General features: G+C 44.0%; 1 protein-coding gene across 1 annotated transcript in view; it reads left to right on the forward strand.

The window, feature by feature from the left end:
- Nucleotides 1–7,096: 7,096 nt before the first annotated feature.
- ZBTB10 (zinc finger and BTB domain containing 10) overlaps nucleotides 7,097–19,519 on the forward strand; it is a 33,988-nt gene continuing 21,565 nt past the window's right edge. Inside the window, exons 1-2 of the mRNA XM_005479691.4 lie at nucleotides 7,097–8,620; nucleotides 15,566–16,463. Coding sequence (XP_005479748.2) covers nucleotides 7,112–8,620; nucleotides 15,566–16,463 — 2,407 coding nt within the window. The 5' untranslated portion in view covers nucleotides 7,097–7,111. The remainder of the gene's footprint in view (nucleotides 8,621–15,565; nucleotides 16,464–19,519) is intronic.

The raw sequence follows: 19,519 nt of genomic DNA on the forward strand, positions 1-19,519 counted from the left end.
CCAAGAAAGGAATCCACAAACATTGTCCTACAAGAAGGACATTTCAATAAGCAGAATTTTCAAATTCAGTCCTGTTTAACACTGTGTGGACTAACTCCACCCAGGTGAGATTCTGCAGCCCATGATAACTGTTAATAACTGCTCAGTAATTAATGAGGCAGGCTGAATGGAGATATATGCCTTCTGTGAACTTTGGTAGCTTAAGATGGAGAGTACCATTGGCCCACCAACAGATTTAGAAGTAGGAAAAATGTGTAAGATTATCCAGAATTGCATAGTTGGATAAAAAGAGAGGGATACATCAGATTACCCAAATTCAGCAGTCAGAGTGTTAGGAGGAGGCTGTAACCTGACTGAAGGGGCACTGATCAAAGCCACAGGGAAAACGCAGTTTTTTAAGTACCCAGAAGGACTCCATTCCCTTCCTGATTAGAGGCTATCTTTGACAGCTCATTATCACAGCTGATAAAGCACATCCATCCAAGCTGCAGACTGAAAAATACAGGACTACTATGGAGGCCCACCAAAGAAACAAAAAACATGAAAGAACAAAAATGTACTATTTTTCCAGTCAGGCAAAAGTTGAAAACCAGATGTTTTCAGAACTGACCACCGTTCAGAAGAGACACCTAACCCAGACAGACAAAAGGATCAGAAGAAACCTGTGAATAAGAAAGAATAACAAATCTTAGGTATAAACATGCTAAATTACTTTAAAAGAGATTGCAGCTAAGTGGAAATGCCTTGCATTTGTGAAGACTAAAGTGGTCATAGCTGTAGCTAGAGGAATAAAAAAAAAAATCAATTCCTTCATCATCTGAGCAGTTGGCCACAATGAGTGAGCAGATTTCAGCCTCTTGTAGCACACTTCAGGTCAGGTCCTTCAGTTCTACTTCAGAATTTTTTTTAGCAAAATCCTATGTTCTTTCTTCAAGGAAGCACATGAAAATATACCTGTCTAGAGGTAAGCACATGTTCAAGTACTTCACTGGAACAAAAATTCATTTAGGCTGCAGGTGACTGACTGAAACAAATAACAGGGCTGTCCTTGTGTAGAATAAAAAAAATGGGGAAAAAAGAAATAACAAAAACCAGTTTTGTGAAGCTACAGCATTAAGATCAGACTAAGCAGAATTTTCCAAAAGAAGAGATAGTTAGTAGTCATAACAACAACAGTGGTAGATAAAGCACAATCTCTTCATAAGGATGTTTAGGAACTCCAACATGAAAATACAAGAAAATGTAATCTAAAGAGATCAGGAAAAAACAGTGCAGGGGTTCCATGAAGGAAGGGAAAACACTATGCATCCCATGGGCCTTCCAGGCAAGCTGATGATGCAGCTAGAAGAGAAGGCTCTGCAACAGGAAAGGCACATCTGGAAAGAGGGTGGCAAGGACAGCGCTTCACAGCCAGGCAGACAAAACTTTCAGAGGCCTGTGGGCAACTGGACCCCTCTAGGTTTACGAGTAACAGGAGGTCATTCACATGACCATGAGAAAATGTACAAACTGGGAATGAAGTCTGGAGCCCCCTCCCTGGATGTGACTTGTGCCAGTAGTGTAAAATCAGTGTGACACAGCCCCAGAGCAGACTGTCCCTGGGCCGAGGGGCAGCACTGCCACCCTGCATCCAGGTGCTGCCTGTGCATCTGGCATCCTTGACAGCAACAGCTCAAGCTCAGGATAAGGAAATGATGCATTTAATTTTGCAAGACTAACAGTTGAAATTCACCCATTAGACCTTCTGACACAGTTTGTTGAATAAGGTGGCTTTTACACCTCTGGATGCTTTCAAATTGTTTTGTACTGCCAGAGTGGTATAAAAGTACTTAGTATGAAGGAGATTTAAGCCAGGAATGTGCAAGAGGACAGGCACAGCCCTGTTTGGAAGATCCACAATAGCCACGGTGCAGACAGGAGTAAGTCATGCTCTGGCACTCAGCTGGCAGACAGGTGTGCCGGCTGCTTGGTGACATTATCACGCTTCCCGTTGTTCCTTACCACTCCTCTGCCGAGGCTTTCCACCCCCGCAGCTCTGTTGGCAGAAGGAATTAAGTGAGCACTCCCTCGTGTGCTTCAAACAAGTCAGATGGATTAGTCAACAAAGAGGGTTTAAACCAACCTGCTCGCTTTGCCTGGAGCAAATGAAAGTGCTCCTAAACAAACCTTTTTACCAGCTGAGCTACGGCTGCAGCAACGGCAGCATAGGAGGGGAAGCGTGAAGGTACAAACGGGCAAAACCTTCAAGAGGCACTTTTACACCTGGCACACACTGTTATCCAGAGATTTATACGTAAGCACAAGTTAGACCATCTTACACACACAACACCTGTCCATGTGTATGTGTTATTCTTCAGGAAACACAAAGTTGATGTAATTATACTGAAAATTCTTCCACCGTGGGCTAAATTAAGGCACATTATCTCATGTTTGTTGTGTACTAAGAGCATGCAAGGGAACAGGTATCAGACAATGGATGGTTAGCTTTTATTCATAATACCTTTGTAACCTAAGGTCACAGCCTGTGATTGTGCAAAATTAAGTAATTGACCTGGAAAGATTGTGATTTACTTTTCCATTGTGATTTTCTTTTCCAAATATCACTTACAAGGCAATTCCAAGACAAATTATTGCACAAGCTCAATTTGAGTTCAATTTACCTCAGAAACAGCTGCTGATTTAGTCCAAACATTCTGCTGACACAACCAATGTGAGAGTTTCTACTCATAGGAATTACACTTTCAAGTCTTCTCCAATTGTAATCTGGAAACAAGGATTGTGAAATGACCAGATATGCCCATGCCAGGCTGGACAGCAATGAAATTCCTGTACACACAAGTCTTCCCATGGAATTCATTCAGTGCTCCCTAGGCAGCTGAACACGTGCCACCAAAATCTACTTTGGTTTGTGCACTTCAGTGACACCTGACATAAGGAGAACTGCAAACTAAGGACAGAATCCAGGTTTCTGAGTTCTTCCTCATTAGCTTCAATCATTGTATTCTCTTCCTGGCACTTGTGCTGTGGAGTAGCAGAGTTCAAACTACAAAGTGACAGCTTACACTATTTATTTTCTGCTGTGATCTATTTTTCCACTTCTGGGGTATCAGGAAAAATGTGCACTTGTTCCTGCCCTGGTAATAAAGCTTCAGTTCCAATACATTCACTTTCCTGGGTGATCTCCACAGCAGAGAAATGTTTTGCTTGAGAGACAGGAGCACCTTCTCTCCTATGAGTCAGCTCCCAGCTTCCAAAATCCCTCAGTATACAGGAGTATTTGAAGTGAAACGTTCACATACCCAGGAATGCAGATTTCATAACACAAAAATCACGTTAGTGAGCCTTGAAAGTTCTCTAAAAGAAATCTTGAGTCTTCCTTACTGAACACCCAATGCAGAGATACAGACTCTAGGGATAGGACGACAATCCATCAGTTTCAGAAGCTGTCTTGGAAGAGTCAGCCTCATCATGAAAGTGTTTTTTAGGTCACAGCAGGAATTGCAGGACACAAATCACTCCAGTTATAACATGCTATTAGTATCAGTGCATTTTTGTTGAAAATGCTTATGACTGGTATGGCATGATCTATTTCTATTTCTCACTCATTTCTGTAAGAGTTAGATCAGACTTTAAATACTCTCCTCAGCTGCAACAGGAGACACTGGATGTGTGTGACAAAGTCACTGGCCATGGTGTGGGGCTTGGAATTATGTGATTCTTAAGGTCCCTTTCAGCAAAACCATTCTGAGATTCTATGGATAACAGGCATCAGTCATGCAAGTATGAGAATTTAATCCTCAGAGTCTTGCACAACAGGTTTTATCATCTAAAAGCAGAATATCCTACGCTTTTGTGTGGGAGCTTGCAATTTGTTCACTGAAAACCTAATTCAGCAGTATATACAAACACAAATTTAAAAGTTTTGGTAGAATGAGCTTTAAGTAGTATTAAATGTGAAATGCATTATGAAATACAAGTGATTATATTCACCCACAAAGGAGTTTTGTAAACCATTCTACCCAGATATATATACAGCTGGCATGAGGAACAGGATTTATGTGATTCGCACTCCCTTTTCACAGCATTATGACCACTTATTTTTAAATACTGAACAAAACAAAAATAATAACAAGTAATACCTTTCTGGACAGTGTCCCCTGCACAAAGTACTACCAGTGACTGGCAGTTGTATAGGCATATTTGGATTTCTCCTGATTTGGAGCAAAATGCCACACTGCAATACTGTATGTACATTGAGGTATCAATTATTAATTCTGTTGTCTTGTGTGAGGCACTGGCTTTTCATTTGCAAGAAGCTGAATCAGTTTATGTTTCTTCCCAACTGAACAGTGGAAGATTTCTACATCTTTCTGTAACACAGGAGAAAAAAGCAGAGAGAACCAAGGACTATCAGAGACATAAGGTAAGGAAGCTCCATGTTGTGTCTAAAAAACTAGATTTCACTGAATAAAACCGCATTTTCCATCTACAGTACAAGAATAGTTAACCTCTAAAGATTTCTAACCTACACTTCCATCAAAGAATGTAAAAGCAAAGATATCCTGGCTGTTGTCCAAATTAATGAACTTTGGCAGTAAACACTACTGATTCTCAAGAGACTGTGGGTGAAAAACATATGTTAAAAATACCAGCAGGTATACATCAATGGCTATTTTTTAATTATGAGCCTTACTAGCATGTGGGTTTGTCAGGGGAACAGGAAAGCTGAAGAGGAAACTGCAATGTTGTTACAAAATAAATGCATTTTCGCTACAGCATCTCAGGATGCTTTTGGAAATATTTTCTCCTACTATGAACACAACAGAAAACTGCATTTGCAACAAAGCAGTCTGAAAGTGAGAATTTCTGATGTGAAGATTAGGTGGCTTGCAAATTTTTGCAAATTACTCAGCAACAAAGAGCATCATGCAAAAGTTAAGATTACCTGGGGAGACCTGCGTCTGTGAAGACACCCTGTCAAATGCAGTTAATGAGCACACCAATGCAGTCTTGGTTCTGGTGTGGCAGAGCCATTATAGAACAATTAAATTAGCAGCAATGATTCAGTTATGTTCCCTTTTCTGCTCAGTGGTGGAATCCCTCATAGGGAGCTGACAACAAAGGCATGATGAGCCCATTTGGGAGGAGCGACTGCAGGAGCTCAGCACCCGGGGAGATGTCCCTGAGAAACTTACTGTAACTGCAGGGCTGGCCCTGCTTTGAACTGAGCGAACTCCAGAGGCTTCCTCCAATCTAAATCATTTTATGATTTTGTATCGATTTGTTAGCACTCGAGATTACCTGTTGCAATCCAGTAACACCTACTTCCACTTGGGAACAGCAGCGCTGCAGCTCCCTATCCCACCATTCCTCCTGAAAGCTTGGCAGCTCATCCCTGGGTGCCCACGGAATCGTTTTTTAACAGAGCAGTCCAGGGTGCACTTAATGTTCCCAGAGATGACAAGCAGCCTACTCTGAAAATATGAATCCCAGCAGGGATTCCTCCTGCAAACTTTCTGTATGCACTCACTGCCATCTGTGCTGATTTAAACATATAGTGAGAAAGACTCAACACCACAAAATATTTCTTTAAAATCAATATAAAATGGGTAAGAAATTCTAATGTAGGTAAGGGCTGAGTTAGCTGACAAATGCTGACAGGTGAGAATCAAGTCACAGGAATGCCAAATTATGGGCATATCGCAAAACCTAAAACTTTATGAAGTACAGTTTTGTGTTGTATAGAGGCTGTATCATGGGAACCCTTTGCTTCAATGGATCCAGACCAGCAACATTACCTTCACTCTGTGCCCCAGCGAGGCACAGCAAATTTAAAAATTCTTTTACTCCAATCATTCATCTGACTCTTTGCTTAGATTTAGACCATTTTTGCTCCTCTACAAGCAATCTGATACTGCCTTTTATAGTTACTCTGTTTCTCCACGACTGACCCTCCTCTCCTCTCCCCTGAGAATTTTAGAAATATTTTCCCAGAATATAAATTAATTTTCTACCAAATATCTCCTTTTCACAAGCAATTATTTGGAAGGAGGAAATCATTCTAGTTTATAGATTTTTTTATAGTATTCCTGCAAATTCTTCTCAGAAGCTTAAGGCCAGCTGTTCCGGACCCCTGCCTATTTCCAGGCGAGCACAGAGGGGGTTGTGGTTTTTTACTACTGAATATATGTGTGAGCATTACATGACACCATCAACACCACACTTCTTCAGCTGGAAGAGCCCATCCTCCTCCTGTAAGATATTTTTCTATCTGTACTACTGGACCTGACTAGATATTTTATTATCTGTAGTACTGGACCTGACTAAATGTTCTTCATAGTGGCTGGATGGGCTGTCATTGCTGAACTGCATCGGCACCGAGGCCTCTTCTGTTTCTTACTCTGTTGGCACAGTGAACAGACTGGGGGTGCCAAACGGGGGAGCAGGTGACACCATAAAGCAAGGAGAGCAGTGCTCCGTGCTGGGTAACATCCTGTTTCTGGGCAGAGAAGGAAATTAGCCACCTTTTTCTTGGGAACTGCCATACCCCTGGGGTGTGGACAGTGACTGTCTGAGCACTTGTTCTGGTTTCCTTCTCTCATTTCTGCACATACTGAGCTATTCTTCACCTTGACCTATGAGTTTCCTCACTTTTCCTTTTCTGTTTCCCCCACACCGGCCGTGGGGCAGAAGTGAGCAGGTTGCCCACAGAGATGGTGGAGTCTCCCTGTTATTCAGGAGTCGCCTGGAAGCAATCCCGAGCCATGTGCTGCAGGCTGACCCTGCCTGAGCAGGGATTTTGGCCCCGATGATCCACAGCGACACCTCCCAGCCTTTGCCGTCCCACGATCCGCGCAGCCCGCCGGGGTCAGGTGCCCATGGTGTCCATGGTGTCCGTGATGCCCAATGGTGTCCCGGCCGCTCCCGCCCCGCGCCGGCACCGCGCGCGCCGTGCCTCGCGCCTCACGAGCGAATTAGGGACCCGCCCCGCCGGCACGTGCGGGAGGCGCCGCGCCGCCCCGCGCGCCTATAACGGTCCCGCCGCTCCGGGGCCCCGCGGAGGCTCGGTCGCTGCTCCGCGGCCGCCGCCGCTCGCCCCTCGGGACCCGCGATGTCCCCCTTCCCTCCCTGTTTCCGGCAGCCGAGGGGGCGGGCAGCGGCCCCCGTCGCGGGCAGATGTGGGGGGGGAAGGAAAGGAGGGACGGAGGGGGTCGAGCCCGTACCCCCCCCACCCCCCCCCCACACTGGGCGGGGCGGAGAGGGGCGGGGCGGGCGGCGCGTGACGCGGCGCGGCCGCAGCGCGCGCCCGCCCCCCGCCGGCCCCCCCTCCCTCCTGCCCGCCCCCCGCTCGCGCCCCCCCTCCCCTCCCCTCCCCTCCCCTCCCCTCCCCTGCGGCGGCGGCGGGCGGCGGCCGCGGTGCATTGTGGGCAGCCCGTTGTTCATTTGCCACCCGACCCGATCCGGGGCCTGTCGGGACGGAAGCGCTGCCGCCGCCGAGCGATCGAGCGGGATCCATTGTGGGCAGCCCCGCGCCCGCCGCGATCCAGGCCGGACCCGGGGCAGCGGGGAGCGAGCGGCCGGACTTCGCTTCTCTCGGCCGCCGCCCCCGCACGGCAGCCGGGCGCCTCCTTCCCCCGCCCCGTTCCCGCGGCGGACGGAGCGCTCGGCCGGGCGGGGGGCGCGGGGCGCGCCCGCCATGTTCGCGGAGATAAACCGGCGGACGCTCGCGTTCCGCGGCGGCGGCCTCGTCACCTCCGCGGCGGCCGCCTCGGCGGCGGGGGCCGAGGCCTGGGAGCGGCAGGACCCCGAGGCGCTGAACGGGCGCGGGGCGGACGAGGAGGCGGAGCTGGAGGGGCTGGAGGCCGAGGAGCTGGAGGCCACCGCCGCCGAGGAGAAGGAGCTGCTGCTGCCCCAGGACGCGGCGTCGCCCCCCGCCGCCGCCGGCCCCATGTTCGCCGAGAGGAATCGCCGGACTCTGGCCTTCCGCGGCGGCGGGGGGCTTCTGGCCGCCCACCCCGCCGCCAACAATGGCTGCGAGGCCGCGGCCTGGCCGCGGAAGCACTTCAATGGGCGGGGGGCGGACGAGGAGATGGAGCTGGAGGGCGCGGAGGGACTGGAGACCGAGGGGCTGCTGGAGGGCAAGGAGCTGGTCCAGGACGGGGGTTCGCTGAGTGACAGCAGCGACGACGAGGAGGACGGCGAAGGGGGCAGCTTGGGCGACGGCAGCGGCGCCGAGGGCGGCAGCTGCAGCAGCAGCCGGCGGTCGGGGGGCGACGGCGGGGACGAGGCGGAGGGCAGCGGCGAGGGGGAGAGCATCCGGCACTTCCCGCTGGCCAGGCCCAAGTCCCTGCTGCAGAAGCTGCACATCTCCTTCCAGGGCTCCTGGCTCAAGGAGTTCCCGTGGCTCTACTACTGCCAGGAGACCGGCCTCATGTCGTGCGCCTGGTGCACCGCGGCCGTGGCCGCTGCTGCGCCCCCCGAGGTGATCATGTCCGGCGCGCCCCTGCCCGGGGGGCACGACGAGCTCTGCAAGGGCACCCGCAACTACAAGCGCACCCTGCTCCTGCGGCACCACCTCTCCGCCGAGCATCGCCTCAACGAGCCCGGCAGCGCCGAGCAGGTACGGCACGGGACGGGCAGGGGGCGGCAGGGACGGAGGGAGGGAGAGAGGGAGGGGCAATCCCGGCCTCCCCTTTGCATAGGTGAGGTTTTCCTGTGCTCACGTGTGTGAACTTCTCTAATGGCTGCTCGTGGTGGTTGCTGCCCCGCGGGCTGGCCACGCCGCGTTGCTCTCGCTCGCCGCGTCCGGAGCGGGGGACGGGCCCCTTCTGGGATTTGGGGTGACTCTCCCGCTGGATGTGGGCAGGCACACAAACGCAGCACGAGCTGTTGTTTGTGGCTGTATTCCGTTCCCGTTATCCGTCCGGCCCTGGCGAGTGCCGCTTTCATTAGTTCGTCTGTTTATCTCTTGAAGATAAACCGGCGATGTGGGAAAAAAAGTTGCGTACGAATCCCAGTGTCACAGCACTGATTTAAATACGCTCGTTACAACTTCCTCCTGCGGTACGGGCGGAGGGCGGGCAGTGTCCGGCCAGCGACCGCTTGTGAAATGGGGACTCGGCGGCGTGGAATTGGAATCGCTCTGCCTGCTTAGCGGTGTGGCCCCGGTGCACTAATCGGATAACTCCGTGTATTTAAGTTCTTCGCGCTGAAATCTTTTTTTTTTTTTTTTTTCCCGATTGCGTTGCCTTAGATTGCGTTGCTGAGCAAGAAGTCTGCAATCGCTTGGTGTGTGTTTGAGATAAACATGTGGTTTCCTGAAAGCCGTGTTACTATGCCAGCGCTCCTCTAACGCTGTAGGAGTAGTGAAACTCTTCACGTTCCCCGCTGAACTTCAAATCGCTGTGTTTCTTGGCTGCTTTCACGAATGAGGCAGGGCTTGCCCTAGAATATATGTGGATAAAAAGCCCCTAAAAATACTTGTGTTGGATCCGCAGCCTTCTGCAGCCTTTTCTCCTAGGGATGCCTGCGCTGCTAAAGTTTGCTCGATCGCTTCGCTGGCGTTAAACTTGCCTGCGGGCATTAACTAAGTGTTGCTTCAGGTTAGACTAGTCCCTGAATTGTTAGGCTGTTAGCCGGAATTAATTGATTCGTCACTCCGTTTTTCTGCATCTAGAATTCCGTTTTAATTGAAACACCCACCTTGGCTGGGTAGCTTTATTTGGAGTCTGAAATGTAATGCGGTGGTTAGATTGAGGTTATTGCTTGAGCACTCTTAAGGAGCTCAGGGTACCTTGGACAAGAGCTGCTAGTCAAATGTTGGGGCAGGATATCAGGATTACAGGATGACTGATAAAACATTAGGTGAACGTTAAGAGAAACCTTATGGTGCGCAAATACCAGTTATACAAAATATTTTTTGGATTTACAAATGCAACGTTCACCTTCAAGATGGTTAATACTACCTTTTCAGCGAGTGCAGTTTTATAGCAGCTACTCTTACAGATATTATGTGATAGTAGGTCATCTTATCAGTTTTCTTCAGTCTTCTGGGGTTTGCTACTCACTCTGCAGTGTTTTAGCCAAACTTGCTTTCAATTAGTTGCTTCTAATTAAGAGACTTATATTCTTAGTTTCTTTTACTTCTTCATATCTTTGAAAGTGTTCCAGTTTTTCATAATGCTATTGCAGTGTGTTCCTTACCGTCTTGTTGCCTAGTTTCTGACTTTGAGTTGTGAGTGATTACTTTGTAGAAGTATGTTCTGTCACTGTGTAGCCTCCTGTGTTAGTGGATGCTGTTAATCCCTGCTACACTTGGAAGCTTCTCTGTCTGTTTTAGCTGTGTTTAAATAAAAGCTATGCCCAGCATTCTTTCTCTACTCAAATAACTACTTTTTTCTTTCTGTCCTCTTACCCTGACTCTGTTGCAAAACTGTTAAATACTGGGAGGGTGGAAGGGAGGACAGAATATTGGCTTGTTATCACAGTAACCTACAAGTTAATGTAAGTTTGTATTTGATGATTGTAAGTGTTTATTTGAAGACCTTTCATTGCCATGGGAATATTTGTAAAAATGAATCTCTGCTTTTATACCACTGATAGTTTAAGAAAAAAATATTTGGACTAACTGTGATAATAAATGAAACAGTAGGATAGATGAGTCAGTGGTTCTTCACTGTACAAAAGATAAGGTTGGGACAAAGGTAGCTGTAAAGAGATTTTTTTTTTAGTGGAAAACAGTGCTTTGTGCATCCTTCTGCAGTTACATTGCAGTTAAAAACTTCTCACAAGGGAAGGAGTTGCAGTTTTCCAGGAGTCAGTGTGGTTTTCTTTGTGGCGCACTTTCACATTACAGTTGCTTTATCAAAAACCTGATTAAGAATCTGTTTTCTTTCCCTTCTATGTTTAATTTCCGTATCCTTTCATAGGCTTAATGGCACTTGAATTTCTTTTGATACATATGTTTAAATTAATACCAAAACAATAGCCCCATTTTTTTTCTAAATGCCATGATACCAGATACTTGGAACAAAAGTAGGTAATTTGTACCCTGACCGTATTTCCAACATACATAATGAGGCAGCAAAGCCGTTTAGATTTAATGAAACTTGGGAGAGAACTTTCAGCCTTTGTGTTAGAGACAGCACACATGTATTGTGGACTTGACAAGCCACAACTGCAGGGCATGTTCAGCAGCTGCTAATAAACATATGGCATAGTGCCACCACTCAAGAGCAGAAAGGAAATTGTAGGTGTTAAGACAGTAAAGCAGTGGAAATTTCTATAGGTCTATTGGATATTACACTCGTGAAGAAACAAGTGATGATTTCAGTTTATTTTTGGGATACATTTAATTTGGAATGCTAAAATACATCACAAGTGGTTGCAGCTGCTGTAATTCAAGGGTATTGAGCTGTCAACCAATGCTTCTTTCTAAGACCAAATTCTTGAATCTTTTTCTATTCTAGTTTTTAAAATAATTTTTGTCCACATTAAAGCTTAAGGAAATCTGTCATCTTTAAACTACCTTTGTTTTTGTAGTGAACAGACTACTGTGTTGCAAGAATCTTAAGAAATGGATGCTTAGTGGAAAATTATGGCAAAATATTTAAATTCTTGATGAATTCGGGTCCATAAGATGCAGATTTATTGGCTGCTGGGGATTCCTCTCCTCAAACCATCTTCTTAAAACATTTTCTTTCTGGACGTAATTTAAAGCTAAGCCTTGGAAATACTGCCAGAAAAGCTTTCTCCAGTCTAACGGGCATGTTGGTTTAAAGCAGAAGCTCTCCAAAAGGAGGAAGGCCTTTGATGTGTTATTTTTTCCATGTGAACTGGAATTGTTTGCATTATGTGAGCAGTGATGAATGGAAGTCATGCTTCAGATGTTAGAGTTACATTACAGTGTTCTAAGTTCACTTCTTGACTTACTCTTAGCAGAGTGAAGAAGTTGAGGAGGAAGTCAGGACTTAAAGTAAACAGTATCACTTAGTGTGTTTTTATTTAATGTTTTTATCAAACCTCAAACTACTCAGTTTGATATTAGGCAATTAATGAAATAATTTGAAATCCCTGAATTGTCTGTGAGTGGTGCTGTATGGCAGTGGAGCATCGTGTGCAACTGATGGGACCATGTTTTGAGATAATTTTCCTCTGCATGTGGTTAAGAAGCTACTGATAGCTTAGAAGATACATTTACCAGAGTGAGAATTAATTTGGGGGGCACAGGGAACTGCTGTAGAGCAAGATGTGGTAGTGGGGAAGGGATTAAAAAATGTGGCCTAATTACTTTTTGTATGCAAAAAAAAGTAGCTGAGATGTGATCTGTGGTTGGGTTGGTTTGGGTTTTTCTTAATTCTTCCTGCCCTCACTGTCCTTCCTTCCAGGGACAGAATATGCTGATGTAACAGTAGGAAAAAGAAAACTGAACTTCTAGTTGCAATTTTTGATCATCTGTTTCTGCTCCTGTTAGCTTTTGGGCAAGTTTAATTAATGAATTATACATATAACATAGTAATTTATTTTAGTGTGTATTGTTTTGAAACTGAGCACAATATCAGTTTCCTTAAGCAGTCTCTGTTCTGTTACAGCACTTCTTAATCTCACCCACAGAGAGATGTTTTTGACTTAGAGCACTGAAGAGTCCATAAATTGAAATAAAATTGTGCTGATTTTTATCTTTTATTCCTTACTAGTGTTTATTAAAGGATGAGGTGGTTTGGTGTTGTGGTAATTTAGTTGATGAGAATATGGGGTCTGTATTCTGAAAATATAGTTGATATCTAAGCAAATATCATTAGTTTGTTGTTCTCATTAGAAAAATCAAGAACCCATATGATGATGTGTCATGTAAGTTACAGACGTTTGAAAATACACTTTTTCCTGCAATTATTTTCTGCACCTTGTCTCCTGTTGAACTGTATTGTATTTTTTCTGTATCAATGTCTAAGTCTCTCATAGTAATATTATTTTGTCAATTTTTCTCATAGTAAATATCAGTTCTACTTGTCATACTTGGTGTACATAGACTTGATAACTGCTTAGATGTCAGGACTTCATTTGAGTTGTGGCACTAGGGTTAACTGTTGTACCATACCAGCAGTAAAACAGTTGGTTTTAGTACTGCAGTTAGTTTTAAAAATGTTTATGCACCCACATTATAGTGAAGCTATAATACTAATTAAAGCTGTAATACTGATTGATCTCTTTCTCCAACACGCATCCCTAATAGCTTGGACACAGGTTGAATAATATCTCATTTTTCCACTCAACCTTCTGGTCTTGTCACAATGAAGATTTCAGTCTTGTGTTTCTGTAGCACATTTGTGATCTCCAGCTGCTCTTCACTATCCTGGCTTGTCCTGTTCTCAGGAAACAAAAACCTCACATTGTAAATATCAATTTTTTTTTTTGTCCCAGCTTGATTGGGTACTTATACTTGCTTAGTTAACATGTACTCTCTCTCCATTATTTAATCAGACGTTTGTCAAAAGAAAAGAATTGCTACAGGTTGTTTTGTAAATTTTCTGTGGTGTTTGATGTGTTCTCAGGGAATGAAATTGTCAGCTATCATAGCATCTACCTAACATTTACTGTGTGAGGTGCAAGTCACTGGTGATTGACGAGCATGACAACACTTTAGGGTACTGTCATTTTCATCTTAATCTGATCCAGTGTCAGCGTAATTGGTGTTTTGAAACTGTGCAGTGCTCCATTGCTAAAGTGACAGGAAGCTGGTCTAGAATCAAAATCTGCTGAGAGCTTGGAGTGACAGCCTTAGCTGTCCCACACCTGGAGCAAACTGTTTCACAGCCTTCATCCGAGGTAGTACTTGGGGTGTGTCACAAAGTACAGAAAAAAATTAAGATGAGATGGGCAAAGATCTACTGCTTGTTTTCGCATAAAAGCCTAATTGCTTTTATTCCTTTTTCTTTCATGAAGTGTTTTTCTGAGAAGAGTAGAGATTCAGAAGCAACTTGACTGTGACAGCAAACTGAAATTTCTCTGCAGGAGGTGCTGAAATGGCACAGTTTCTGTTTTGGTTATACCAGGCCTTTTTTGCTGCTTATGTATGTAAACACCGTTTTAGATGTAGTTACAGCCTCAGGTGTCATTCCAGTGATGCGCACTGGGATTATAAATTGACATGAGTACTGATTTAATCCACTAAGGTCTATGGGGTGGAAAGTGACTTTTAAAATATATGTAGCTGGTTTCTGCTATAGTCTCAAATTGTCCTGTAATGTGTATTTTAACTCCAGCATAGTTTATGGGTTCATGACAGTGCTAACATTTCCTTCTTAATACTGATTTTGACCTGTAATGTTGAGGCAGGTGAGCTTTAACACCACCTCTAGTTGGCTAATCAGTGAGCTGTTTTAGGAGCTGAGAGAAGAAAATAATGATTTGGCTTGGAACTATCCAGTTTTGGGCTTTCCTTGTTTGCTAGGGAAGAAGAGAGAATCTTGGGGATAAGAGCATGAAACAGACTGTCATTGTTGCTGCTCTTGATGGCAGCATATGTCAACCCATATAAGTATGGTCTCAAATATGCCAGTCTGTGTTTTCTGCTTTCTCCTAGCTGCTGCTTTGTAGCATCTCTGAATCATCTTTAACATGAGTTAGAAGTCTTCTATGTGCTCTAAAATCCAGTTCAGATCTCTTGATCTCTCCCTGTCCTCATTTTAATAATGAATTATGTCTTGGTGTTGGATTTTGTGAAAGTATTAGGTTTTAGCAAAATTTTGAAGCCTTTTTTGAGATCAGATCTTAAAAAGGCTGTGTGTGTAATAAGTACTGTGCTAGTGTTGCCACTGGAAAGTTTGAGAGGCTAATTTCAAGAAAGTCTGAGGCAAGTAATGGAAGCTTAAGTCTGGAGTTTTTTTGTCCTCTGCAGTATTTTGTCTGCTTGTTATGTGATACACTGTTTAATCCTAATCCTGCTGCAGTTAAAAAACAAAGGATAAATACTTAATTTGTCAAACTGTATAAGAAATACGTTTGCTGTTATATCTCCTTTAGCAATATGTTTTCTTTAAAACATTCAAGACAGATTGGGACATACAGGCCTAATCTATGTCTGTTCATATCTCAGCATGAAGAAAATGTTGAATCACTTATCCAGATTCTGCTTAATTCTTTAAGTGGAGATTTCTGGGGAAGAACAAGGGATTGGATATGTAAGAATCATGTAGTTAAATCTTCGGAAACAGAAGCTCCTGAATCTTTAGTATATGTGGGTTAGGAATAACAAGTACTTCACACTCAACTATATATTTCCTTACTTTTGGCTGAAATTTCCCTTCCTTTGCCCTCAAGGCAAATCTAGCTCTGTTTGTTTTAAACTTGGGGGTGGAAGGTGCAGAATGAGAGCATGATTTTTAGTTTTCAGAAATATCTTGTTATTTATATATTCCTGTCTGCCTTTGTGACCAAGAACATAAATAACAAAAAAATTCGTTTGATTAGAATAATCTTCTTTATTTTCATATCCTTATTTTCATGTTTAACTAAGGAGAGCGTTTAGTAAGACCTAATTATGTTTGTGTGGCTTTTTTAATTGCAGGAGGCAGAGTTACCATCGGAACTGAATAATGAAGGATACTGTGATTTTAACAGCAGGCCAAATGAGAACTCTTACTGCTATCAGCTCCTGCAAGAGCTCAACGAGCAGAGGAAGAAAGGCATTCTTTGTGATGTTAATATTGTGGTGAGTGGGAGGGTCTTCAGAGCTCACAAGAACATCCTGGTTGCAGGCAGCCGCTTCTTTAAGACTCTGTATTGCTTTACAAACAAAGAAAGCCGTAACCAAACCACTGTTACCTATTTAGACGTTGTTGCTGTTCAAGGTTTTTCTGTCATCTTGGACTTCTTGTATTCTGGTAACCTCGTGCTTACGAGCCAAAACGCCATTGAAGTGATGTCGGTGGCCAGCTACCTTCAGATGACGGAGGTTGTCCAGTCCTGCCGCAACTTCATTAAAGATGCCTTAAACATAAGTATAAAATCAGAAGCTCCAGAGACTGTTGTAGTGGATTACAACAGAAGATCTGTTAGTAGGGATGGTTTATCTCCAAGGGATCAAAAAGTTGCCAGCTTCTGGGCAACACGAAACCTCACCAACTTGGCAAGTAGCATAAAAACTGAGAACGATCCCTACCCTATTGATGAGGGCCAAATGGAAAGCTACCAAATGAATGACTGCAGTTGGGTCCAGGACAGCTCACCTGAAATGGCTGAAAATGAATCTCAAGGTGAGGGAAAAGTTTTCGTGTGGAATGACATGGGTGCACAGGGACAATCAGTTCAAGAACCTGGAAAAGCAAGAAGGAAAAACCAAACTGCAAAGAGATTTATTTATAATGTACCACCTAATACTGAAGAGAACTCTGAAGATTGCTCAGTGTTGCAACCGTCAGTCCCATATCCAGAAGAAGATTTGTCATTTATTAAAGAAGAAGCAGGTAAATATTGCATAATGTCAATTATGTCATTTGAAAATTAAAGTATTGACTGCAGTACCTGACTACATAACTTTTGGTTTTTTATTTTTTAAATTATTATGCTGTATGAATAGTTAATGTATGTATTTGAAGTACTGTCATTTGCCTGCCTCACTTTTTGGTGAATTAATAGTTTTGAAAACTTACTGCAATTTAGAAGCCAAGTTAGGGGTGAATTTGAGACACAACTGGAACAAAGTTCTTTAGATGTCTGTTGTTTCTAAAGCAGTTTAAAATGTGTGCCTGCTTCAAACATCAAGGAACTGTGGATGTCACCTCCAGGGGCCCCGCTCTGCTCCTGCCCACGGACGAGCAGTGGTCCCACAGGGGCCACGTGGGGACCCACGGCCGTGCTGTGTGGTGCCAGCGCTGCCTGCGTACTGTGGTGACACGTGCCAGTGCAGAGTAGCGTGGGGTGGGGCTGGGGATGTGTTTCTCCAGTACAAGAGACCTTCATGTGCTTAGTGAGTAGTGTGACACAACAGAGCAGCTCTGGAGAAGCAGCTGTGCTGGGGAGCACTTCTGCAAATGCCTCTCACTTATCTCTGGTCTTCATCTCTGAACTCTGGGTAGGTCTGCTTTAGCTTTACTTGAGAGTTGTGCTTGTGAAGTGAATTTCCTGTACTTCTCTTACTGGCTAAGCTTTGGTAGGCTGCACAGAATTCCTTCTGGCTGAGCTGAGGATAGAAGCTGTTTCAGGAATGTGACGGTCGCTAATATGCCTCAGGTCCACAGCACCAGGTTAGATCTAGCCCAAGTGAAGCCCTTTAGCTGCAGAGAGTGGGGGATGTTGAGTCCTCAGCACCCACACAACAATTCTGCCTCTGCTGGGCTACACTTGCTCTAGTTGCAGTGCCACAAAAAAGAACAACAAAGTCTGAAGCAAGAGCTGTGGGTATGTGTATTAGCTGCACAAATACAAAATTTCTGACACAAATTAGCATGTGATTTTTATTGATGATTTATAGGGGGGTAGTATTCAGTGTCTTACCGATGGAAATGCAGAGAATATGCATTTTGATGGCACCAGCAACAAATATAATTAGTTGTTTGGATTCTGTGAAATTTTGTATGTGTGCTGTGAAGATTTCTTGGAGAAATAATGGAGGGCATGGGCAGTGCAGTATGTTTAGTCCTTGTTTTTTGTTGGGTTTTTTTGTTTGTTTGTGGGGGTTTTTTGACAGAAGCACCAATGTTTCCAGTACCTTGTTATGCTAAAGAATTAAATTACAAAATACATTCATGTAGCATTTTGATGAAAAGAACTGTATTGGAGACAGATCATACTGAATATGTGTTGTGGTGTCAGTCCAAAACCATTGAAAGTTCTGTGACCACGGGGGAAAGTTTATTTTACTGAATTCTAAATTACTAGTCAACTAGTGATCTCCTTGGTATTTTCAGAGCACACCATATATGTTCCTAAGTACATAATTACATTTTCTGTCAGGGTCAGAATTCTTTTAGAAGCCTTATCTGATATTTTTGTAAAACATCTTCACTTTTAGTAAGTTCTTGAATGCATATTGTTTGAAACAAGAAGAGTAACTGAAGCAGGGCTTGGTATTACTTACTTTTCACCCATAGACTGTTATTCAGCCTTTGGTACTCTTTCTCTTCTGCTTGTGGCTCTTTTTCTTTGCTTTGCAGGTCGATTCCACTCTTAAACACTCTTCTTTTAACTGCTCCCTCTATGCCAAAGAAAAGGTGGAAGAGGGAGGAGTGCAGAGTTGGAAGAATGTCAAGAATGAGTTGTAGAGTAACCTGCAGGTTACACAATAACTTTTTAGTTTTGGATTAAATTTCCTGTGGGGATGAAAAACTACCAAAAATAATAGGCACTGAGAGGTAAAAAATCCATAAGAAAATGTAATCTGGAATAGATATAAGACAATTGTATAAGAAGAAAAATAAAGAATAATAAATTCTTATATTCAGAGCTAAGGAGCGTGCTCTCCTGTTGGTTGCTGAGACGGAAACAACGAGCTTCTACTATTATGCTTTGTCATGTTCTGGTGGGGGTAACACCAGTGGTTATGAACCCTCAGTTACATGCAGGGGGAGTTTCTGTGCCCTTGGTTTAGGTTTGGGTTGGTCTGGTGCTTTTATGATGATACTGTAGATATGGTGGAAGAGAAGCCTACTTAAGATCACTCCTCTCACTACAAAAATTTATCCTCGAAGCCACTTCCTTGAATTCTATAGTAAATGAATTTTCCAGTTGGGTACAGTTGGTAAGTATTAGATAGTAAAGAGTGAAAGCTTTCTGAAGCATCTGCTACCCCTCTTGTTCCAGTAAAGCAAATATGTTAAACTGCTCCTTGCTGAACATGAGTTTTTCTGCTCCTATGCAATAAGGATATGTCAGCTGCTTCTTCCTCTCACCCTGTGTTGCTCATGCCTTGTGAAGGCTGATGTAGAATAGAGGTTAGATGGAGTTAAAGAATAAAGTAGGTATTTATTTAAAAGCCTCAATGGACACACCTTGAGCAGCACAAGACCTCAGCTGTGGCTACACCCAGGATGAACCCAAAATGGCCACAAAATGGACAACCGGCCACGTGGTCTCACACTCTTATAAGTTCAGGACCATTTGCATATTGGAGTTAATTGTCCAGTTACAGCTTTAGGTTATGAAGTCCCATCCTTCTTGTTTTTCTGCCTTCAGCAGACCATTGTTTATGCTTTTAGGCCTGAAACTTAGATCATTTGTCCTTGGTCCCCAGCTAGAGAAAGAATTGATTTGTCTACCTACTCTGTGAAGAGAGCTTACTATCCCCTAATATGAAGCTCAGAACTACACACTAAAGCAGTGCAGAATCTGAAAAACATAAAAGCTAAAACCTGAGGCATCATTGCCAGTGAGTTTAACACCATCCCTGTACAAGTATCATGTTGGTGAGCTTTAGAGAAGCTTTAAAAATTTAAGATAGATTTCAAATTCCTTGTACTGTCTCAGATTTACTTATATTTTACTTAAGTTTTCAAGACTTCTCTATATTAATTAAAGTAGCTGT

This window comes from Zonotrichia albicollis, chromosome 1, assembly GCF_047830755.1.
Source record: "Zonotrichia albicollis isolate bZonAlb1 chromosome 1, bZonAlb1.hap1, whole genome shotgun sequence".
In the NCBI taxonomy this organism is placed as follows: domain Eukaryota; kingdom Metazoa; phylum Chordata; class Aves; order Passeriformes; family Passerellidae; genus Zonotrichia; species Zonotrichia albicollis.